Source organism: Carassius carassius, chromosome 34 (assembly GCF_963082965.1).
Source record: "Carassius carassius chromosome 34, fCarCar2.1, whole genome shotgun sequence".
NCBI classification, from domain to species: Eukaryota; Metazoa; Chordata; class Actinopteri; order Cypriniformes; family Cyprinidae; genus Carassius; species Carassius carassius.
Genome location: NC_081788.1, coordinates 16858987 through 16884541, shown reverse-complemented (window position 1 = coordinate 16884541; position 25555 = coordinate 16858987). Strand labels below are relative to the sequence as shown.

General features: G+C 38.6%; 2 protein-coding genes across 6 annotated transcripts in view; both read left to right on the top strand.

The window, feature by feature from the left end:
• Positions 1-1321: 1321 nt before the first annotated feature.
• LOC132114515 (PR domain zinc finger protein 2-like) lies at positions 1322-7570 on the top strand. Of its 2 annotated transcripts, none has more exons than XM_059522668.1 (3): positions 1322-1401; positions 2833-2907; positions 3067-7570. In XM_059522668.1, exons 2-3 carry the CDS (start codon positions 2889-2891, stop codon positions 7536-7538), a joined length of 4491 nt encoding a protein of 1496 aa, XP_059378651.1. In that variant the 5' UTR covers positions 1322-1401; positions 2833-2888; the 3' UTR covers positions 7539-7570. The 2 variants fall into 2 exon arrangements, with proteins under 2 accessions (XP_059378651.1, XP_059378652.1); XM_059522669.1 differs by lacking the exon at positions 1322-1401 and adding an exon at positions 1425-1544.
• Positions 7571-10894: 3324 nt separating this feature from the next.
• The window catches only part of LOC132114516 (beta-citrylglutamate synthase B), a 26748-nt gene continuing 12087 nt past the window's right edge, over positions 10895-25555 (top strand). For 2 of the 4 annotated variants that reach the window (XM_059522670.1, XM_059522672.1), the window contains exons 1-3: positions 10896-11620; positions 21619-21849; positions 23777-23863. In XM_059522670.1, coding sequence (XP_059378653.1) covers positions 11458-11620; positions 21619-21849; positions 23777-23863 — 481 coding nt within the window. In that variant the 5' untranslated portion in view covers positions 10896-11457. Of the gene's footprint in view, positions 11621-21618; positions 21850-23776; positions 23864-25555 lie in introns of all 4 variants that reach the window. The other 2 variants (XM_059522671.1, XM_059522673.1) reach the window with 2 other exon arrangements.

The window sequence follows — 25555 nt, the reverse complement described above, 5'->3', positions numbered from 1 at the left end:
TCTAAATATTATACATATATATATATATATATATATATATATATATATATGAGAGCAAGCACAAACCTCTTCCGTGGTTTTCAGGTAGGCCTATATTACACAAACATGAACACACATATTGGCAATAAAACACTGTGCTCCTTTGATATTCATTGAGTGAAAACTTTATAAATATAGCTTTACATTTAAATAAGGGATCGGGGTAGTAAGTTATAGAAGTCCAAGCAGGGCACATTTTCAGAACTTTGGCCAATGTCCTGACAATGTTCTTTTAAAGTTGTGAACATAAGTTCAGTAACAGAATGTACGTTCAAAATTATTTGGTCTATATTAAGGTTCTTAAAACAGTAGTACAAAAACATGGATTATTTATATTATATTATTATTAATTACATGCATTACTATTTATCTATTCATACATCGTTCATGGAATGATTTTTTAGAAACATTTTTGTTCTGGTTTCAGAGAACATAGGCTACACCTATAATGTTTGCAAAATGCTAAAATTGAATGTTCCTTTAACATTCTCATAAGCAGAACAAAACCGTTTTGGAATAATAAGTGATAATAAGAAGAAGAATAAGTAAATATAATAAATAATACAAAAAAAGTAACTGGACGTTTAGAGCGAGAACATTAGCAAAACATTCTTAGAACATATATATATTTTTTTAGTTGGAAGTATGCTTTGTTTCTGCAGAAATCTATTGTCTCTATCTACAGTGAGGCTGTCATGTGACAGAGTGGATGATGAAAACAGCAAATCGTGGGTGTTGTCTAATTTGGAATGCATTTACTGAAAATGATTTTTGATTTGCACAATTTGCATAAAATATGATTTACACAATTTGCATAAAGGTTTTCCTATTGTGTATATTATTTATAATTTATAATAAATAAAACTATTTACATTTATATACAAATAAACAAATTTAAAACAAATAGGCTATATACATTTGTGATTATATAGCCTACATTAGATGCTTAAAAACATTAATAATATGTATTAATGACAATCATTTAGATGCAATACCTGGATAATCTTGAGGAGTTTGTTGTTTCTTTGAGGGAATGTTACTAGGCTAATATATACCTTTTTTAAAAAGTAAAAAAATGTTCATGCATTTAAACTTATCACTTAAGTGACCTTATCATACAGCAGTTTTCCAAACAAAATATACTTCTAGACCTCTAGTCAATAAAACATCATCCCTGAGTCCATGCAGTTAAAGAAAATCTTAAATCTGTTGTCCCTGTGCTTTACGTGTAATATGTCACTGTATGTAACTATACAGGTGCAGAGATCTCGCACATGCGCCTTGTCATCAGTGAAGTCTGCAGTAGCGAGCGTCCTGCGCGTGCCCACCAGACTCAAACAGCGAAGCGTCACAACAAAGCTGGTAAGCAATTCACAGGAATAGCCAATTTAATGCGGAGACCAAAGGTCATACCAAATCAAAATCATGTGGCATAAAATGGCTCGCTGAAGCTTTGCGATGTCAGTCGTTTATGTTGTCTGAGAGTTAGCCCTGAGACTAACCATGTATGTATTTTTATTATTTTTGCACGTAATTACGACGTAAAATCAAAGCGATATATAGGAGCACTAACAAAATGGATGTCGAAGCACTTTAACGAGAAATGTGTCGTGTGTCTCTGCCAGTGACGCTCAGCGACATTGCCAAACAGGGTTTGTCTTATTTTTAAGGGCTGTCAGACACCCGCAACATGTGCTCCCTGACTGTAGAGTAGATGTTTTTACGCGATTATTCCCGTTTTAAACAGTTTAATCTATTCGCTTATACCATGCATTCATGTTGTGTTAGTGCGTTAATTATTTGCGCACATGTAGCCTATAAATCTTAATATGCCTGATATCATAAACAACCGCTGCATGGTAAATCGATTCTCCGCATATGTACAGCGGGTATGCGGCAGTTATGAGTGCATTACGTTATTTATTGAGCATCGCATACAATGAGTTGTGTCTGATCCTGTTACTAAATTTGTGTTGATAAATTCTCAGATAAAACGCCCTGTGACCCTAAGACACGTCTGTAAAGTGAGATGATTTAATATTAGCTTAGGTAAGTTTATCTGACCCCACCCACACCTCCACAGTCTTACAGGTGGACTCCAAATGAACCTCAGGAGCTCACTTTCTTTTGTGTTTAATCATCAAATGTTTATTCCAGTGTGGGGTAGGTTGTAACACCAAATGAAAACACGTTGGATGTTTTGCCTGTCATTTTATATCCATTAACATGATCACAAATCGTAATCGTAAATTGAGACTTCTATTTAATCTCACGATGACAGTGGACTTTTACAATAATTTACAACAATTACACCCTAACTAATTTTAAATTGGTTAAACTTATAAATAACCATATTACAATTAACATGTAAATGTTTTTCTGTTTACATTATTGATAATTATTGATCGTTGAAGGGCAGTGTTCTTGGGTGTTCTTGGGAGAATGTTTTATGATTATTATTATTTTACATTATAATCACGTAATGTAAATATTAATTCATTAACCTTTGTTTACTAATTTTCAGACATGAAAATAAGTAATATTGCAATTATGTGAGTTTGGTTAGTTTAAGATGACATTGCAGCATGCCATGAATCAGCAACTGCACTCTCTCTCACCCAATTAATTAATTATCTTGCACAAAAACAAATTCTACTAAACAAACTGTGTAATTTTAATAAAGATATCCTTTATGCTTTGTTATTTTAAGTAATTGTTTTCGTTGAGTGGTAAATTCTAAAATTACATCATAGAAATTGTCAAAAAATATTACTGCATTTATGTTCCCCACAGCCAACAGGGGGCCTCTTTTACACCCCAGAAGAAACATTGGAGAGGGAAGTTAAGAGATGTGGAAATCAGATGACAGTAAGTTATTATTATTTATCTTCATTTAGTACATTTAGAAATGTATGAGACCTATGATGGACAATACTGCACATAGTAGATATATTAATATAGTTATTGTTTTGTGTTTTTTAGCAAATAAAAATTCTTCATTGTGTCGAGCATGTTCATGTGTTTCAGTTGTGGAAGAGGAGAGGCCTAGTATGCCATCAGAGGTTTTTCTCCAGCAGCCCGAGGTTCAAGATGCCCAAGATGAAATGGTACTTCATAGCACCTCGGAGCCAGAAGGGGGAGAGGTAGAAAAAGGAATAAAAGGAGAAACAGATGTGAAGATGGACTGCAAAGACAAACAGAATGCAAGCCAGCCTGTGTCCCAAAATCTAGCTAATCAAAATCAAGCCTGTCAGACAAGTGAGACTGAGCATGTTGGAATGATAGAACAGGATTATGGGACTGAGTTACCTTTAAATGGCACTAAGGGTGACCTTGACCCGGGTAGTAAACCCCAGGGTGAATTACCCTGTCCTCACTGTGAGAGAAGGATTGCGAGTTGTCAAGGCCTACACCGTCACATACAAACACATGCTCTTTCAACCTGCCACACACAACGGTTTAAATCCAGTCGCTGCAGAAGAAATTTCAGTACATTGTTAAGTCGTCGGAGGCATGAGAAAAGACATGATAATCGATATAGGAAGACAGATGATCTGACAGGTGCCCCTTGCACTGCCAGTCAGAATATGCCTGGCAGTGCTGAACCTTTGAAAACAACATCACAGAACCCAGAGCCAAACAAATGTATTAATGCAGCTGATGGTGAACAAAAGTATAATAAAAACAGTGATGTCAAATCCTCATATGTCTGCAAGTACTGCAAAAAAACATTTAGGTCTCATACTAGTCTAAGGAGACATCAACGCAGGATCCATGAGTACCATCTTCTTCCTAGAGGAGTTTATAAGAAGGTCAGAATCATTGAAGACCCTGAAGGACAGCAGCTTGTTGAGAAGGCACAAGACAACCATACTGCTATCTCACAGTGTGCAGAGGACATTGATCAGGAAAGGGAGTACATGGTTGACATCTCCAGTAACATTTCAGAGAATCTCAGCTTCTACATAGATGGGAAAATTGTCTCAACAAGTGCCATAAGTAACTGCGAGGTGATTGAGATGAACTCTGGCAGCTCTGCTGTGATAGGATTAAATGCTGTTATAATAAGTCCAGCTCAAATTACACAAGCTCTTAAATCAGAAACCAGTACTAGCAGTTTTACCTCTGACCTGTCTGGGCAGTCCTCAGCCAGACGTAGGACTTCTACCCCACCTTTACTCCCACAAATAAAAACAGAATTAGAGTCTGAATCCATCTCGAGTACCTCCTCGTCTTCCTTGTCATCCTTGACACTGTCCCCTACATCTGGAGCTCCGCTGGTCACTGCTCATTTAACTCAGTGCATTGAGACAGTGGCCTTTCACAAGGAAAAAACAATCTATCTGTCTCCTCAACTCAAGCAGATCGTTCAGAATCAGGATCGCAGTAAACCAGCATTTACACTGATTGCTGATGACCACAAACTTGGTCCTCCCATTTTCCTGACTGTTTTACCTGAAACAACAACTAGATTTAAGAGAAGGACAACCTCCCCTCCCAGCTCACCACAGCAAACCCCTGATGTGAATATAAAAAAGCAAGATCAGGATTCTACAAATGCCAGGAAGTCAAAGTTGGAGAGCCATGGGTTGAGCCTCTTGGCCAAAGAGGAACCTGAGCCTTTGAATTCACCCGGTAACAGCTCTGATGGAGCTCCAATGCAGGAACCAATCTTACCGTTGGACTGCTCTGTATCAAGAACTGGTGGAAACTCCTGTAATCAACAGCCACTGGACCTCTCAAATTCTGTGGTTAAGCGAGAGAGCAGCAATGCCTTAGCAGAGTCCATTCTGGACTTAAGTATTAGTGGAAAGAGTTTAGACTGTGACTTAGCTGGAGTCTACCTCAGTCAGCCTGGTTTAAGGAAGATTAAACCTAACTCTAGTATGCTTCAGAAGGTGCTTATGAATGAGTATGGTGGGGTAGACATTCCTTCAGTTGAAGGTCCAGCTACTGCAGGTGTCCTCAGCGTCCCTGACATAACAAATCTTGCAGTCGTGGCAGTGTCTGATGCAGGTCCACCAAAACCTGAAAAGTTTTTGTTCGAGTTGGCTCTTCCTCCTACTTCAATCAGTCCAACCCCTCCATTGCTCGCTCCTGTCAGTATCCATACAGCTACCCCAGTCCCTTCACCTCAGAGTTCACCTTCACCTCCAACTTTTGTATCCTTTCTCTCGACTCCCACAGTGGAACCCACTCAGGACGTTCAAACTCTTCATTCAGCTTTCGTGGTATCTGACAATGAACCACCCACAGGGTGTGTAGAAGAGTGTGCTGATAATCCGGTACATCTTTCACAGGGAGATACAAAAGTTACAATCCCTGACTGGGGGTCCTCTGCTCCTGGAGGTCTGGAAACCCTTATACATGCAGTCCCTTCACTAAATTTACAAAGCTCTCACTGGGTTGCTGATCCTGCTGTATGTGAACTAGCTCAAAGAACATTGGTTGTAGACTCTGTGTTAGCTTCTGATGCACAGATATTTTCTCCATCTCTGCCTGTTAACCAGTCCAACATCACGTCCTTGGCTTTTCCTCCAAACACTGTTGTTATAGAGTATACAGTTGAAGTGCAATCTACAGAAAATATTCTTCCAGCTCTCCAGCATAATTCGGTTCAATGCCTCTCAGATCAAATTCCTGTTGATGCATTACAGCAAGAACTTTATGTCCCATCTGAGCCACAATTTCTGAGTCCTGACACCACCCTACTACCTGAAACCTCCAAACAGTTGGCATCTACAGAGCAGTCAAAAAGTTCTACAGATGGTACATTGACTCTGACTGCTTCCACCAATGTTGTTGAGTCAGAGAGCAATGAGAATGGACAAGAAAATGTCCAGTCCTCTGATTTTTCCAAGCAGGAAAACAAAGTTGAAGAAGAATCATCTCCCTTGCATCCTTTTTGCAAGAACTTCATGTGCAATGTTTGTGAACAGTCTTTCCAGTCCATGAAGATTCTTAGTCAACATGTAGGTGAGCACTCAAAGGAGTGGCCCTATAAATGTGAATTTTGTGTGCAGTTGTTCGAGAGTGACGCAGGTTTGCTGGAGCACCGATCCAGTTATCATGGCATTGGTAAAATTTATGTTTGTAAAACATGTTCCAAGGAATTTGCTTTTCTCTGCAACTTGGAACAGCATCAGCGAGATCTCCATCCTGGTCAAGAGTCCTCACACACCGAAGCAGTACATGGAAAGTTAAGACCTGAAAACCACAACAGTCCCAAAACTGACATGATTGATCCAGGCCTCCCAATCACTGAAATTAAGCAAGAATCTGACAACACAACCTCAGAAGCAGAGAAGGATGCCTTGGACAACACTTCTGAGGAGCTGTTCACAACAATAAAAATCATGGCATCAGGAGCAGTCAAATCAAAAGGCCAAGTTGTACGTCTAGGCATTAACCAACATTACCCAAGTTTTAAACCGCCTCCTTTTCCATACCACAATCACACACCAACTGGGACAACAGCAGCATCGGCCACCAACTTTACCACCCACAACATCCCTCAGACCTTCAGCACAGCCATTCGTTGCACCAAGTGTGGTAAGAGCTTTGACAACATGCCTGAACTGCACAAGCACATCTTAGCTTGTGCTAATGCTAGTGACAAGAAGCGATACACTCCTAAAAAGAACCCTATACCACTTAAGCAGTTTGCAAAAGTGCAAAATGGGGTGTTATCAACTGCAAGGATTGTTAACAGTAAGCAGAATCTCTCTCAAAAGGTTGGACAACCAAAAAAATTTAACTTTCACGAATCACCAATTAAGATAAAAATGCGTATCCTGAATAAGAAGAAACCTCAGCTGGTGCAAAGGGGTAGACCTGCTGGGGGAAGAAAGGCTTTTGCTCAGGATGACCTGGGCATTTTTGCATGTCCTCACTGTAGGAGAGAGTTTACTTACAATGCTAGTTTAAAGAAACACGTAGCTTTTAGCTGCCCTATGAGACCAACCAGTAGAAACTCCAAAAAAAGCACACTCAGCATTGTTTCAGCACAGGAGAACAACGGGAGCCTTCGCAGACAACTTGCAAATTTGAGCGCAAAGCCACAAGGGTCAGACCATGGGCCAAAAACAATAACAAAGAATCAGATCATCAAGCAAAATTTAGCAGTTGAAACCACTCATGATTTTAGGCTTAAAAGATCTACAGTTCTATCAACATCTGTGGTTCAGTCTAGTAAAAAAAGCAAGCCTATTTCAAAGAGTGGCTTTATGCCACAGCTGGCTTCAAAACAGATAGTTCTCTCATCTGTCGCTCAGGTAAACTCTCAGGAGCCAGGTGTTCGAGTACATGTTTTAGGAAGAAAATTGGAGCAGAGAGTGGGTGATATAAAGATACAGCCCAGAAGAGATGACCGTTTGTCTCTGAGGTTGAGAGAGAGAGTAGGAGGACCCATTACTCGCAGTGTGCAGCAGTCCAGCACCACAGCAACAGACAGTGACAGCATCATCATGCGCCCTGTCGTTCTTCAAGTCAAGAAATGAGACTCGTGAAATAAACAAAAAATTATTATTGATGTTGACCGTCTGTTTTCTTAAAATACCTCCTCAATACAACAGTCATTGGTAAATATGATCAATCTAAATATTGGACACCGTTTAAACAAACTTAAAATGATGGCTAAAATAAGAAAGCTCTTAATTTTTTTACTTTTCTTTTTAAATTTAAATAAATAAAACATTAAATCTCAAGCACAGCAGGCTATAATATACATTCTAAGCATTATGAAATCCCATTACACATCAAAATCAACTTCTCATTTGTAAATGCATTTGCTGTCTGGAACAATTTTAATATGCTAATACGGGGAGCGATATTCCTGTATGCTTTAGTTTATATTTACCTGGTTTAAAAGCATTGCAATACAATGAACCCATTACTAGTAATTATTTATTAATGTAATTATTCTGTGTTTAAAAGAAAATGTGTTCAGTGAAGTTCACTGGAGGACAGGTATTATTGTAATGGTAATTCACTTCTATTTTTGTAGACTGTGTTAGTTGCATTTTTACTTGTTGTATAGATGCAGTCTTGACTATTCATGCATGCCAGAGATTTCATGTTTGAGCGTGAGTGTTTATATATCAGACTCTGCACTATAACAAAAAGCAGCAGATGTGGAAATAGAAGGGTCAGAATATACTGCATACCTGACAACATCTGCACCTCAAGGAGCAGGAGAAAAGTATATTCTGTTCACAAAGAATATTCATGACTAAATGTCAAAAGTCTCTGTATTTATCTCATTGATGCTTTTTTGTGCTATCATCCTATGTAATATAAACATATTTGGTTAGTGGTCAAATGAGACATCATATTTAATGGGTCTAATTTTTTGATGCACATGCTGGGGAAGCATTGGGGAAGATATTTATTTGCGAAATAAGAAACCATTTGCCATCAGGTCCTATGAAATGTAGCTTAAAAAGATGATTGTTCAATAGTTTGAGTTTGCACACATTTGTGTCTTGCTGAGTGAACATTCTGATGGTAAACATGGTATTAGATTAAGCAAAAGGCCTTAAAGGATCAATCATTTATAAATCATTATGAAGATGCATTGTTTAGGAAAAATATTACAGAATAAAATTTACTTTTAATTAGAAATCCTTTTTTTTAAATTAGGTCCAATGTTTTAGAACAAGTTAATGGGTAAAAGGCTAATATGAAAGCTGAATTGTTTACACTTTGATTGATTGCTGTGACTGAAAATGTTACCAAAGCATGCCTGTTTGAGACATTTACAGTAATAATATCAGAATTTATCTTCAGGAAAGAAATTTTGTCATTAACCATCACACATAGAGGTTCCACTGCAGTTTCATTACACCTTCATGATGGTGTGGCTTAATACTCAGCAGAGAGGGAGGGGGAAAAAATTATAGGCATACGGAATAATCATTTTTGTTACTTTGCTAAAAATTTATATATTTAATCCACTGTTCATTTCCTCACACAAAATTAAGAATTAAAGGGGATCAGAAGCTTCTTTAATGTGAAATGTGTGTGGTCTGGCAATTAGTAAAATAATGTTCAACATCTCCAGGGTTGAGTTGAATCTGTAGAGTTTAGAAACCTTGTTCTCGAATTATTGAATAAATTGCTCTGATTTAAAGTTCATTTGATGAATGTATGTTTCGTTTTCATTGCCTTATTGCATGATGTCACAAGAAAGAAATTACAGTACAAGCCAAACAATCTGAACAACAGACACTATATCATAAACATAGAAAATACATCTTTTTTTATACTACCCCCAAAAAATAGCATCACAAGTGTTAAGGATTTCAGTGACATTTCAGTTGCATTTCAACAACACTCACAAGCCTCATAAACACACAATGAATATTAGGACAATACATGTTATATGTATTAATAAATATGGCAGTAATGTAAAGCATGTGTTGATGTTATACTAATAATAACCACTGGATGGCAGCATTGACTCGCCTTACGATCGCATCACAACGACATTAACATCTCCGTCGCTGACATCACTGGTGTCTTCTAGTTTTCATTATTTAGAAGTAATGCAGTTGCAAAGCTTTTGCTTAAGGAAAAGTAAAAAAAATCCATCATATTAAAGCGCGTAGTCTTAGTTTTATAAACATTATTCAGGCTGCGCAATGTATGTTGTCTGTTTCGACCATAGACTGTATAAAAACAGGTTTTTCTACAGAAAAGAAATAATTAATGAGAATCACACCATAAATGTTCCGCCCTGAAAATGTTTCTTGAAAGCTGATTGGTTAAGGAATTTGGCGCTGGGGGTTGATGGACGTGTTCGGTCGAGATAAGGGTGTGACTAACAGTCCTTTAGGCTGAAATTAGGATTTACTGCATCGTTATTATTTCTGTGAACGTTACTGATCACATTTCACAACGAATTGAACACCCATTCATCTGAGAGAGGGCTTCTGATTGAAACTCCTTTATTTACTTGCAAGTTTGATGATATCTGTATATGCCTGTTCTCTCTTCCTCTCCTTGCCTCTTTGGGTGTAAACAAAGCCGATGTGGGTCATTTGTCATGGTATGATCTGGTAAAGGTTCTGCATCCCTGACGCATCACGTACAGAGTCGATGTATTTGGTCTTAAACCCACATAAGAAATTAAACAAAGCATTGTGGTACATTGACTCATATTTCCAGACTGACGACTGACAAGCCATCTATATCCGACATCTGCCTTGACAAGAAAAGGATCTTCGGTGTTTTCTTGTTATTGGGGTTGCCACGACACTACGCTGATCGAGCTACACAAAAGAGCAAGGATGCGCTTCGCAGACGCATGCAGGGATTCTTTTCTTCAACCGTTTTAACCGTTTCAACACGTAGCATGAGCGAGAGGCGTTGGTATCCAAACTAAACCAAACCTCCCCACGCCCGGTCTGAACCGGTTCGGGGGCAGTGCGCGCTCCTGGAGACTCCCCTCCCCTCTCCCTTGCTGAAATTCCTGCCACGCGCTTACACACAACACAAAATATGCTTACCAGAGAGAGAAAGAGAGCGAGAGCGAGCGCGCGCATACGTCACCCTTCCCCTCTGCTCGAGTCTCTGCAGTGCAAAAGTGGGCGTTTATCACCTTGTGGGTGTTTTCAAACTGCTGGGCGTTTCTAAATCATGCAATCTAAATGATCCCCCTAACCCAACCCCACCCCTAAACCTAACGTCACTATGACGTCAACCAATCAGGTAGCATGGTGTAAAAACACCCTGATCTGGTAACTCCCATTACTTTCCTGCAGAGATCTGCCTAACTCTCCCCCAGCATCCCCATTTGCTCCTGCGGACATCTCGAGCCTCCTCTTGTTCTCGTCTCTTATTGGTTCGCGGTGAGGACTCTGTCCTGCCATTGGCCGATGCGAGTGCGAGCCCTTTTCGCTCATTGGCTGGTGCGGGCCGTCCATGAGCGCGAGGGAAAGAGTTGTAAACGCAAAGCGCGTGCTGGAAAAGCCGAGGCGTAGAGCTGAGAGCAGCGCGAGCACCGGGGACCAGCAGGGGCATCTCTCTTAACAACATCCAGCCTCTTATCCGCCCGCTCTCCATTTATTTGCGATTTTTTTCGTTTTTATCGTTGAAGCCTAAATTGTAGGAAGCGATAGGCCCGAATTTCGCAGCTAGGCTTTTGTTAGCCCGTGTTGAGGGCAGTTACTGTTGCCCCTCAGCGGGGGAGCGCGTTATCATCTTTCGGTTATTTGGGAGGCAAATCCGCAGCCTCTCACCGCGTGTTCGTTAAATATCGATTTTAGGTGTGTTGTTGCGTAATTTCGCATCTGGTAAAACCGGACTGTTACCTGGGATTAAAAAAATAAATAAAGAGTGTTGCGGCTCTTTGTGTGGCTTCTGCTTCGTGTCTCTGTTTGCAAGCTACCAGAAGTTCTGCACTTCGAGCTCTAAAACATGTGCTCCAGGGTGTGGTTTATCACAGACCGGCGGATCAGCCAGGAGTACCCGCAGGTCCAGATCCTGCGAGCTCTGAAGGAGCGCTGCGCCGAGGACGATGTTGAATTCCGCTATCTTCTCATGGATGAGATCGTCCTGACCATCACGGATGGACAGCTCGGTAAAAACCGCACACAGACATATATATCCACATACACATTTCTTCTGTACGAGCACGGAAATTGTATTTTGTTTAAACTGTTGAGTTGGCTAAATAGCTGGTCAGTGTGGATGGTTAGCGCGCTTGCATTGAGCGGATGTACATCACCGTGTGAGCGTGTTTTGTGTAACATTAGACGTGCGTGGGGTGACCGCCTAACCCACTTTCAGCCAGTAAGCCACCTTAGCCTAGCCGATAGATGGAAGGTAGTTTAAAATCGTTGAGAAATTGTCGTTATCTTATATTGAACATTTGATATATAATAAAAATACTGACGTGAACGTGTTTATATCAGCGTTTATTGTTGCAGCTATGTGAGCGCGGGACAGTCACGAGCGTGCGGCGCGAGCGCGTTCATTATCAACACATAAAGCCTCAAGCGCAGATGGCGCGACGTACACAAAGACCCGTTATATTAAGATGTTAAGCGATAGTTTTTGATTTTTAGCTTTTATCTTTTGTGGGTATTTATATTCAATGCTCAAGATTTTGTTCAGTAGATTAAATTGAGACGTTTGACGCATTCGCGCGAGATTCCACATACAAAGGGCTTGCGTCGAAATAATCGATTCGCCACGTGTCAACCTCGACTGAAATACGATTTTTAAAACGTTTAATCAGTCGGACGAAGTTTGTATCGTCGTTAAGACGATTTTTGATGTAAAAGCATCACGGTTTGGTAGCCATACTAAAGATACAGATATTATCTAATGAACTTGAGGTATCTGGGATGCTCAAAAGATACACACACCTTACGTTATATCGTATCCTGTTCGTCATGGATAAATGTATCTTGTTTTACCAGTTTTTATAGCCCCTTATTTACTTTACCACTTGAACATATGAGACAACAGTGGTTTTTATACCAACGATGATTTCAGGTGACTTTAAGATCTAGTGTGTGAATTTGGAGTGTGTAGAACCCACTGGAATATGAAGAAAACATTTGTGGTGGTCATGCCGTTTAAATTAAATAATTGGACAGTTTAAAAATTAATTTAATTGCCCATATGTTGTTCCAAGCTTATTTTCTTCAGTGTCCTGCAAAATGAGATGTTAAGCATAGTGTTTGAGGCTGGCTGCCTGAGTCACCATTCACTTTAATTGCATCTTTTTTTTCTCCATGCAATTCAAGTGAAGGGTGACTGAGTTGGTCATTCTGCTTATCGTCTTTTTGGAAGCAAGACATATGGGTTTGGAACAACATGAGGGTGAGTAAATGATGTTTTCATTTTCATCTTAACTGTTCCTTTAATATTCAACTAACAGCAAGTTGCAAAATGTTTCATAAGACAATGTTCGGAGTCATTCACACCAGTGTTGCCATTGTGGGTGGGGCTGTTTTGCTTTGAGGTGACAGCATTTCTTTTAGGGGCGGCAGATGGGGACTGGGACATTTTGCATGGACCTGAGGTAAAGGGAGTGGCTATGCACCAATGCAGCTTTGCTTTGAATCAGCTGCTTTAAGTTTAGTAGTGTGACTTCACAACATGAAGGACAGCCAGTCTAACAGGAAGACACAAAGAGACAAGATAAGTTAAGGAGAGACGGGCCGAGACCATATTGACCTACTTTAACGCAGAGGTAGACCGCTGTCTGGAGAGCAGCACAACTGGTGCAGGTTGTTGGCATGTCATATTTGTGTGTTTGTGTTTAATCTGCTGGCCCGGATCCTGTCTTGGTCTGATTAAGAGGTGGTTGACAGTTGGTCAGCTTTGGGACTTGAACCCCCAGAGATCCTGACATTCTGCTGAGTTACATAATCAATAGTAGACACATGGAACAGTGTAGGTCAATGCTTGATCATTATCTCTTGTGTCAGTAAAAACATTGCAGTTTAATATCAGCACATGCAGCCTTATCAAAAGGCAAAAACATTTCTCTTGATCTTTTGACACATAAGCGGTACTTGTACTATTAAAACATCTTGTGTGTTCAGAATTTAAAACTTTCTTGGACTAAAATCTGTTTATATTGAAGTCTTTCAAAATGAAATGGTTGTGAAACGAGCCACTTTATGACGTAATAATGTGGCTAAACTCACCACTTCAGATCAACACCTGCTTCTACATCACTGCCTGTTTAGCCCCGCCCACCAATTTGTACATGTAGTAAGTAAATAACGAGAGAGACAAACACAGGTCTACTCAGAAACCAAATGATACAGATGGCTCTGAAGACAACAAAATGCTTTGCAGTGCCAAGCTGTAGAAAAGTACAATCTTTGCATTGCCTTCCATCTGATCCCAACATTAGGAAAGAGTGGATGAACTTTATTGTTATTGAAGTTCCAGACCGTGTCAGTAAGAACTTGGTCCTTTGGTCACTTCATTTCACTTTGAATTTGTTTGCAAACAAGGCACAATTCAACACAGGATTTTCAGAAAGATTGAAAGTAAAAGATACTGTGCGAAGTCGACTATGTTGGATCTGACAGAAATTTCGCATCACACAAGTGTGAGTAACTTTTTTTATTATGTGGTCACTATTGCTTTGTCTGTTATTATAGATCATTTGTACTGATATGTTCTATAATGCATTTTTAACCTAAATCATAAGAGCATCCATCTATGAAGGATGTAGGCTGTCAACAGTTAGCCAATCATAGCAGAAGTCATACTTCAGTCTACAGACCACCAGGCCTATTCAAATGGAGAGTTCTGATTATTCTAAATATTTTTTGATGTAAATTGTTTTGAGAACATTATAAGTGGATCTCAGAGAACAGTACAAAATAATAAAGGCAGTTTATGACCACTTTAAAAGTGGTGCAAATCCATTAGTGAACCTGTTGACAGGCACTGCAAGAGTGTGTATAGTTATCTTATCACCTGCTGTGTGTGTTGCGCCACATGCAGCAATCAAACAATCAATAGGTAATCAGGGTTCAAGACTTGTGACTTTTATTTTCACTTCATTGATGGTGTGACCTGAAGTGTGTGTTCCTTTTTGATGTCAAGTGTCCATTCCTCTAAGAGATGCAAAATCTAACACCAATTTAAAGTCTCACACATGCACAAAATGGAAGCATGCTAAAAAAAACCAAGCAAACAAAATAAACTGTAGTTGGCAGTAAGTGAATCTTCAGACGGGAACGATTTAATCAGCCACTTCCCAAGACATTTCATTATATAAATAAAATCCTTGGGAGAAGTTTATAGATCTAGATGAGGATGGAGAGGTATAGTGTTTAAATGGCATTGGTATCTGTTGTGCGTTAGGATTATGATTTCACTGGCTTTCAGGACTGAATGTAGGGTTTCTGTGATGTAATCATACAAGAATGATTGCCTTTTCTAACCCTTATTGCACACAGAATAGGTTGTATGTGTTAAAATGTGAGTTGTTTATTGTAGTCTAGCTTATTTATGAATGAAAGGCCAACTTGACTTTTTTTGTGTGTGTGATTAATTGTGGTAGAAAATGTAGTTCTGCACGTAATGGTGTTAATCTGCTCTCATTGGCAGCTGAATGACATTTATTCAAAACTTTAAAAATTTATTTCAATTAAATAAATATGTCATTTATATGTAGCGCATCAATTCTGCTTATGTAAGACTCTCGCTGTCACTTTGTGTGATTGAGAGAAAGCGACGTCGAGTCGTGTGCCTTCGCACTAGAGTTTACGGTATGCCAAATACACAAACACAGGTGCGCTGCGCATCCATTGAGATGAACTGAAAAATATCACAGATCGCTTGACCGAGAGTGAAACTGTCTGAAGCGCTCAGGCAGGCAGTGTTTGGCGAATGAAAATAAATCTGTGCAAAACTTATATTCAGCCTCCAACTCGCACACTGGCAAGTAAAATCTGAGAATTTATTAGCCATTGGCTAATATTAGACATAATTTAGTCACCCAGAGTGAAGATTTAGTCAAATATACGAGTGATTTACTCACAATGTAGAAGGTTGATGATAATGTTTCTTGAGCACCAAATCAACATTAAAATGTATATTTTTAAGGATCATGTGACATTGCAGACTGGAGTAATAAAATTCAGCTTTGCCATCACAGGAATAAATATAATCAAAAAAATATTAAAATAGCATACAGTTCCTTGTAGCATTTCAATTTTTATTTTATTTATTTTTTATAGCAAATAAATGCGGTTTTGTAAGCCTGAATGTATCGTTCAAAAACATTAAATTGTACCAACCCCACATTTTTGAACAGAAATTTGAGTTTACTTTTTTTGTCTGTTTACCTACCTGTATCTAATACTAGCTCACCTCACCCTCAAAGCACTCCTCTAAAGTAGGTTAAACCTGCGTCTTTACTGTACTTAACATAGAAGGTTAGCCTGAGATTCTCACTTGCTCTGGATTTAGTTTGAGATTCAGTTGTGTTTCTTAACCCAGTGAGACAGCTGTCAACAGTCTGTGGATACTTTTACTGATTGAGCCCTCGGGCAAAAAAAAAAAAAAAAACATAAACACTTCATTGTCTTTTAGTAACTCATTCATGCAAGATAAAACAAATAAAGATGTGTACACTTACAAGTGGTTGAGGGCTGATTTCTTGTTGTCACAGTGAGTGTATGACTGTCATTTCCTCCGGAAATTAGTCAGACTGGTATGAGCCTGATTTGTTGGTGTACCTTTTTGTTAGTGTACAATAAGGTGTTAGTGTACCTTTTACCCAAGGTTGTGGGGTAAATTTTTTTTAGAAAAGCTAATAAAATAGCATGATTACATCCAATGAAAAAAATAAATGTGCTGCCTTGTTAAATAGTGTTTAGAAATACTGAGTAAGAGAAATCTGCTGTTTAAAAATTTAGTGAGCCACTTACACCATCCAAGATGGTGGACATGGCAAGAGTATACTGTTCAAAAGTTTGAAATAAAGATGTTACTTTAGCACCAAATCAGCATTTTAGATTCTGAAGGATCATGTGACACTGAAGACTGGAGTAATGCCTGCTGAAAATTCAGCTTTACCATCACAAGAATTAATTATTTTATTATATATTAAGATAGATAACTTTTTTTTTTTTTTGAACTTGTAATAACATTTCACTCAATTATTGGGTAGAAATTATTATTTCGTGATTTGTTGTAATTAGAAATGAAATGGTGCACCCAATATTTGTGTTTTTTGTATTCTTTTTTCCAAGCGTTATGCTTTTAGGTTAGCAATAAGGCTAAATGCAAATTCTATTAAAATCAATCATGACACATTACGAGTTTCCAACATGTGAGTGCTATTTGTTTAGCGTGCAGAATTATTGTCTGTGTAGAGCAGTGGTTTTCAACCTGTGGGCCGCGGGTATTGCAGGTGAGCCGCTATTACTATTAAAAGAAACAATAATATTGTTCATATATGTAAAAATGTCTAAGTCATAACATAATAACACCATTTCATATATGTAATTAAATAACAAAAAAATAAATATTAAACTGATACTATGCTTCCACTATTCAAGCTCGCTGATTGGTTTTAAGAATAAACCACCAATTTATCTTAGATATTTTTGCTGCATATGCTACAGAACAACAAATTCAAACATGCATAAATGGCTGTCAACATGTTCCCTCCTGACTGCTTGCTCCGCTGTCTACCCGCTGCCGAGCTCTGTCTGGATCTGATTTTCCCGTTTTGCTGAGCGGTGCCAGTTATTTTCTGTTCATTTCCAGTCCATTCTAGGGCTGTGTGATTAATCGAAATCGTCATAAAATCACAATTTGAGCGTCACGATTTCTAAATCACTTTATAGCACGATTTTCTGTGGCCCTGACCTATCTGATCCAATCAGAACGCAACATGCCAGAGGGATTCGCGCTCCTATATTATTTTAATGTGCTTTCGCGTTACATTAATGCGCTCTCTCTGCTGCTTCTGCACCGCTCACATATACACACTACAAACGGAGTATGTGTGAACCTGTATAATGTATAACATGTATAATCTATTTGTATAATGAACAATGTATAATCTATTTCAACACCTTAGGCACAGCTACAACTAATGAGCTCTATGAACAATGCATGGCAAAAAAAGAAAAAAAGTCCCTGGACACGGGATTTATTTATATATTTTTTTTGCCATAAGTCTATACATTTTGTTACACATTTACTATAGTGATTATTTTGACTTATGTCTCTTGTAGAGACGTTACAACTTTTTGATAAAGCTCTAATTGGTTTTCTTTTGGACATATGTTTCAAATTCATCCTGAATGCATTTATGACTGTAAAGCATATATGTGTGTGTAAAAAGTGTGATTAAAATCGAAATCACAAAATTTATCAAAGAAATCGCGATAGTTTTTTTTTTTCCCATATCGCATAACCCTACTTCATTCAATAAATACAGTTAACAATCTAGCTTCTGAGTACTAAGTTATTAAAGATCCCGTTTTTCGTGCTTTTTTGAAGCTTTGATTGTGTTTACAGTGTGCAATAACATGTGTTCATGTTTCGCGTGTAAAAAAACTGTATTTTTCACACAATTCACCTATCTGTATACCGCTGTTTTCACTGTCACAAAAACGGGCTGATGACTTCCTTGTTCTATAAAGTCCCTCCTTCAGAAATACGTGGCGAGTTCTGATTGTGCCAGTGGTTCCTGTGTTGTGATTCGACACCAGCTTAGAGCAGGCTGCCCTCCTGGTAACGCGACTGGACTAGTTTTGAGAAGCAAGTGGGCAGGAGCATGTGCTGGAGATGTACTTATTATCACAGGAGCGTTTTTACTAACAAAATGCACATGAAAATCACATTAGTTTTTTTGCACAGCCCTAACATCTAGTTAACAATGCTAAACAGGGTTGCCCTTTGTGTAGTAAGTTACAGAAACTGTTAAACGCACTAACTTAAATAATAAAATACACTTACCGGTTGTGGTCCATAAACAATGCCTTTTCCAGACAAAGAGGGAACTGCTCCATCTTTCAAGGATAATCTTTTTGCGAATCCGGCGTTAAACTAATTGAGATTGAGGAAGTTGTCCTCAGCAAGCTGTCCTCAGCAAAATGTGCTGCACGTAGTTTTACATGTGGATTATAATTTTCGGGAACCGAGTTAAACATAAATTGTAACCATTGATCTCTAAGTACAGCGTCCCTGTGAAGCCCAAACAAAGATGATTGGACTCCGAGATGAAAATAACAGCGTTTCAACGACATGGCAAACACAAACGCAGCTCTTCCTTCTCCGTCGGAGAGCAACAAGGCCACGCCCCCCTTTTTGTGAATTCATGTGGGCTGAGGTTAGTCAAAAAACTGTTTTCGTGACGTCATTACTGCAGGAACTAGAGGGCTGTAGTCCAAACGGGTCGTTTTTTGTAGGCGAATTCTGTTAAATAAAATATCTCGCTTGGCATTGAACTTTGGAATTTTACAGATATTATTTATACTCTAACAACAACATTACACACTAACTAAAGTTTAAAACATTGGATCACGAAGAAGGGGACCTTTAACCCAAAAATAGCGGGGTCAGTTAAATTTTTTTTGTAGTGGGCCGCGCAAACATATGTGTTTGGTTGGGTGGGCCGTGAGTTGAAAAAGTTTGGGAACCACTGGTGTAGAGCAACCTATAAGGTTCTATGACGTCTAGGATGCTGCCTATGTAGGGAACTTCCTACTGTGTACTATGTAGGGAGTTTTAGAACAGAGCTATAAGTAAGGCTGTACAATTAATTGAAATTAAATCGCAGAGGCAATAAATTGCGATTAGGCAGAAGCAGCGATTGTCATGCGTATCTTTCAGTGAAGCAAGGTTCTGTGATCAGCAGTAAAATTAATATCCATCCAAAGGCCAGAGGGCGCCCTCGTGCTGAAAATCCAAATATATGCCCCAAAGAAGAAATCCAGGAAATGCCTATTGCTGCAGCTGAATAAACAGAAGATTCAACTGCTTTCATTGATTCAACGTGACTAATAAACAGACAACTAAAGCAATATATGGTTTATTGGAGTTCTTCTTACTATAATTTCATCATAATAAAGTATATCTATAATGAAATCAAATGCTGTTCCACCTGAAAGCTGGTGATGGAGATTTACTGCTGATCACAGAACCGGCTTTACTAACTAAATGGACATGGCAATCGCAATTAATCGTGTTCGATTAAAGAGTAACTAAACCCTAAACCAACTTTTTTTAGTTAATGATCTGTAAAATTGGGGCTTTATTAGTGCGGTTCATTGATTCGAGTAACTTTTTTGACATTTGAGTATAAAGTGTTTTAATTCTAGTTTTAATAGAGTGCTGCCCTCTTCAGGTTGAACGATGGCTACTGCAGTTGATTTTTCCTATTGGATGTTTGCGGTGGTACGTGACGTAAGCGGTGTCAGGTGACGTAAGCAGTTTCCAGCCCACCACGCCCCTTGGTACGAGCTACCACGCCCTTGGCAGTATAAAACCATCTTGTTCTGTCAAAATCACAGTAGCGAGTCATGAGTTGGAGTTGCCAGTATTGAAAACGATCAGGATAGAGTATTTTAGCATCTAATTAGCATAGCATTTATATAGTTATTTAGATCATTTTGTGTAGCCTATGTAGTTAATTAGCGTAGTTGTTAGTGTAAAGTTAGTATTGTTAGAAGCATAGTTAGTTAGCAGCATAGTATTGCATCAGTTAGGATAGCTTCAAGTTAGCGTAGATTTATTTACAGTGGTCAGGGTGGTACGTAGGTGTAGTGTTGCTGGTTGTAAAAGCACTGCTGGACTGCATAGTTTTCCAGCAGACTTTAAAATTAGGCGCCAGTGGTTGCATGCACTTGGCCTGAAAGACCGCGAGTTCCCGCCTAGAGCTGGAGTGTGCAAACTGCATTTTACGCGGGATTGCTTCTCCAACGCAATGGAGGTGAAAATGGGCTTCTCCACACACAGCTCACGCTGAAAAGCGACGCAGTGATGATCGCGATGCGGGAGTTAAGACCGCATTTTGAGCCAGCGGCTTGAATTGATATGCTAGTGGGTGGAGTCAGGCTCTGACCAGGGGTTTAGTTACCCTTTAATCGTGCAGCCCTAGCTATAAGATACCAAAAATTTAATGCAGATAACTGTCTATTCAGTCGATACAGTAAATAATGTTATATACTTGCATTTCTTTTTGAAAATCAATAATATCCATCTTGTCATGCCTGTATAGTCCTGTCCTACTGTTTTTAACTGCATCCATTTGAGTCCCAACTGCTTTGATGAGAGGAAGAGGGAGTGCTGATGTAGCAGTTGCTAGTGAAGATGCTGAGTCGTGGTTTGTGTGTGTTGCTCCATCCTAAGATGGCAGAGAAGCTGGAGATATTAGAAATTGTGTGACGCATTCATGTTTTGTCTTTGTCTTGTTCTTCCATGGCTAGTTTTAGATCCACTGTTTTACACTTCCTGTTATCTCATGAATGCTCAAACACATGCTTGCCTTTATGTAATCTCTAAAATCCTTTTGTGTGATCATCTGCTGTTTAGTGTGTTCTGTTCCATCCCAACAACAAAATTACATATTTGCCATTTATGTAAGTTTGATTGCTCTTCATAGTCCGAGTCAAAATGTGATGATGATTTGTGAAGTAAAATCCAATGAGAGCTGGGAGTGAAGGCTGGTGTTAAGTGAGCATAAAACCTAACTGGCATCTTAATTAAAAGCAGAAAACAGTGCAAACTGGTTTAGTGGGTCAGCGTGAATGTCGAAAAAGCGAGGCAAAGCAAGCGAGCAAGCGACATTCCGCAGTGTTGTGTAACTGCTCTCAGAAGAAGATCAGCTATTCAGTATTGCAGAGATGCTATCGTGTGTGTATCATTTTGGAAACTAAGCCCAGCTCATCTGTCATACTGAGTGTCTGTCTGTGTATGTGTGTGACTGAAAGAAATGGGAGACACATCCAAATGAAAGTCTGGCTCTCATTGGTTGCCCAGATACAACAATTGTAATCCCTTCACACAATACTGTCCCGGCCAAAACACAGACTGCACTGACCCTACTGCAGCATTGTGATCTTTCTTTCATTCTTTCAGGTCTGAGGGTTGGGCAGGAAATCGTTACATCATTCCCGCAAGTTGCTGTGATGCGCGTTCCGACCCCATGGGTCCAGTCGGACAGCGACATCACTGTACTGCGTCACCTGGAGAAGATGGGCTGTCGTCTGGTCAACCGGCCTCAAGCTATCCTCAACTGTGTCAACAAGTTCTGGACCTTCCAAGAGCTCGCCGGGCATGGAGTGCCTCTGCCAGACACGTACTCCTATGGTGAGAGAGCATCTTTATCTCTGAAACACACCACCACTTAATCTGCAATTAAAAAAAAATAAGGAACTGCACAGAAAGGAGAATTGAAATTTTCAAGAAAGCATTTTTATGTCATGACCGAAAACAAATATGATAAAATTAATAGTTTTTAAATGCCAAATACTTATACACACACACACACACACACACACACACACTTCTGTTCAAAAGTTAGGGGCAGTAATTATTTTTAAAAAGAAAATAATACTTTTATTAATCAAGAATGGATTAAATTGTCACAGGTAATAATTGCATTAAAAATCTTATGTCACAGGATTAACATTTAAATATGACATTATTTATGCTTTTCTTTTGAACTTTCTATTCATTCAAGGGTTCTGAAAACTTTTATGGCTTTCACAAAAATATTATGCTGCACAACTGTTTTTGACATTGATGATAATGAGAAATGTTTCTTAAGCACCAAATATTAGAATGATTTCTGAAGGATCATGTGACGCTGATGACTAATGGCTGCTGAAAATTCAGCTTTGCCATCTCAGGAATAAATAGCATTATTATTTTATTTAAAATGGAAAACAGTTGGTTTAAATTGTAGTAATTTTCACAACTATACATTTCTTTTCTGTATTTTTTTATCAAAATAAATGCAGCCTTTGGTATGTGAATCTTTTTTTATTATTATTTTTTTTAATCCATAATCTTTTGAACAGTTTGTGTGCGCTCCTGTATTTGTCATTCATTCGTACAGACCAGGGCTGTTTATGTAGCAGTCTCCTGTTTGCAGAATGAAAGGGGAAGCCCTTATGACTAACTAAAGAATAACAAAATGAAATTCCAGAGAGTGAAAAGGGTTGGGGGTGTATAACAGCACTTCCAGCTGCTGTAGTGATGTGGTCCTGGCAGAGCCGGTCTGACATACCCTGCATTTTCTCTCTTTCGCCCCCTCCCATTGAATGCTAGTTCATCTGCTCAGCTCAAACCAGCCAAACAGATTCTGCATCTCAAAGAATCTTCTCTTCAAAAGCATGAAGAATATTTCGAGCATGTAGATGGTACAAAAACATCCAGCAGTTATTCTTACTGTGGTTTGGGTTTGAGCTTAAATTATATTTCCACCCACTCTCTTTTCCATACACTTTCTCTGTTTGTTTCTTCTTGGACACGTTCAGTCAAAGCAAAGGATGCATTAAATGAAAATATTTTGTCATTAACCAAACACTAATGGTTTAATTCAAATGTTGCCTAGGATTTTGAATATAAGTACAAGGCAGAAAAAAACATTGAAGCTATTTTTCCTTCTTTAAACATCTGTAGCTTGTATCGTGTGTTTTGCCAAGTTCAGGTTGTTTAATTCATAAACATAGACTTTAAAATTAAATAGGGTTAAAGCATGAATATCAGACCTACTGGACTCTGGTTATTGTTGTTTGTCAATTAACAACGTTTTACATTTGCTATACGGAGATATCAAATGTATGTACACAAAACAGAACCGCATATATTTACATTCTTAAAAGGGGAACATTTCAAATGAACTATTTATAAAAATAGACAATGATTTTTTTTTTATAAACAAAGGGACAATTTATAGTGCTGCCTCTAGGTCAAACATGTGGCTGTCATGTTTCATCTTAAGCAAACATTCTCCGAAAACATCTTTGAGCTATTAACCTTGAAAAACTGGCCACATAGTTGGATAGAATGCCGTTCAGGAAATGGGAAACATTGTGCGTGGCAAAAAAATCTGTCAGTCTTGCAGTCCTTCTCATGTGGATATTGAATGTCTCAGCATTGCTTGTTTCATTAGAGCTGTTTGCATCTCTCTCAGGAATCTCACACTCAAATTAAATCTAAATTTTAATTACATTCATTACATGTTCAATAACCAAAATCTGTGTGTGTGTGTGTGTGTGTGTGTCTCCAGGAGGACATGACAACTTCCGCAAGATGATCGATGAAGCCGAGCCGCTGGGTTACCCCGTGGTGGTGAAGAATGCTCGTGGACACCGAGGTATATGACTGATTCTAATACAGCCGGTCCTTTGGGGATTGAAAGAAACGGGCCACATTAGACTTCAGATCTGGGTGCTGACAAGCACTCAGGAGCCCTGAGAACACAAATGCCTCAAAGTTACATAGCACACTGGATCTCTCCAAAAGAAGAAATCAGGCAGCTTAGAAACATCATCTCTTTACCTTAGAAACAATGGTTGTCTGTCTTTTTCTCTCCCAGTGCACATAAGGCATCTTTGTCCTGCACTGTTGTTGTTTTTTTTTCCAAGAACATTTGAAGAGTGTGTGCTGAAAGCATAATTTTCATTTCGACTGTTTTGTTTTAATGGTAGTTTCTGATCACCAATCTTACAGAATTACACAGACAGCTCTGAATCAAGTCTTACGGTCAGACAAGAACTCACTTTGATGACTAGCAGCCACACCTGAAGAAAATTATTAAACAATGCCATTATCTTATGATGCTATATACTTTATTAATATTTTCGGTGATGAAAAAATAACAACTAATAAAAAATAAAAATGATTAACGGACGCAAATATAGGCAGTTTCTAATTCTAACACGTTTGCAGCATTGAGCAATGCAGACATATCTTGTTGATTTCTGGGACTCATTGACAATTAGAGGTGTTTAAGTTGGAATCCACTCACCCCTCAAAACGTCTGAGTTTTAGTGCAGTGCTGAAATTTTGTTCAAATTTCATTTGAAAATTTGTGCTCACTATTGCTTTTATTTTAACACACAAAAAGTGTAGACATTATGAAAGATTCACTGTAGGGCTGAACGATTAATTGCATTTGCGATAATATCATGATATGAAAAAAAATATATTTTTCAACCACAGAGACTGCGACTACAGTCGGTCACGTGCTAATACACATTCTTATTTATTTAAAATCTTTCTAAAGTTAACATACTTTATGTTGTCATAATTATTTCATGCTTACAAGGCTGGAAGTTCAACAAATCAGTCAATATACTACTGTGATTGTAGTTGTTAAATCGCGCAATGCATCACCTAATTTCATCGTAACATGTAGGCCTGGCCTACAGAAAAGAACATCTATGATTAATCTATCCAATATTGTGTTGGTCATGCTTAACAATGATTTTTAGTTTGTTGAATAATACAGAACATAAAGGGCTTTAAAAAAATTGCATTTAAAATTGCAATCGCAGTTAGATTTTCCAAAATCGTTCAGCCCTAATTCATTGTGCATGTATATTTGTGTTTTATAACAGAGCTTTGTGAGATCTCGATGAACTCAGATGTCAGCATTTTAGTGATTATGCAGGAGTGCTCTTTGCTCGCATTCTGCAATTCCAAACCGTGCATTTCAGCCTGTGTTTGCTTTTCTGTAAAAAAAAATAAAAAGAAACAGTGGTTTGTGAATGTTGATACTTTAATTACAAATATTTTATGGGGAGCGTTTATGCTGGGATTTTGTGGCTAGGCAAGATTGAACTTAATATTTCATATAAATTTTATGGATGTACTAAAAAAAATCTATATAGGCTACATTTATGCACGTGGGAGCGGGATAAAACATGAATGTTGCAGGCAAGATAAAATTTCTGTGGGAGCGGGACCGAATCCTGCGGGAGCGGGTCTCTATTGGCGCTTTTCTACTGTTTGGTACGGCTCAGCTTGGTTTGTTTCCACTGCAGTTTAGTAGCGCTTTAGAGTG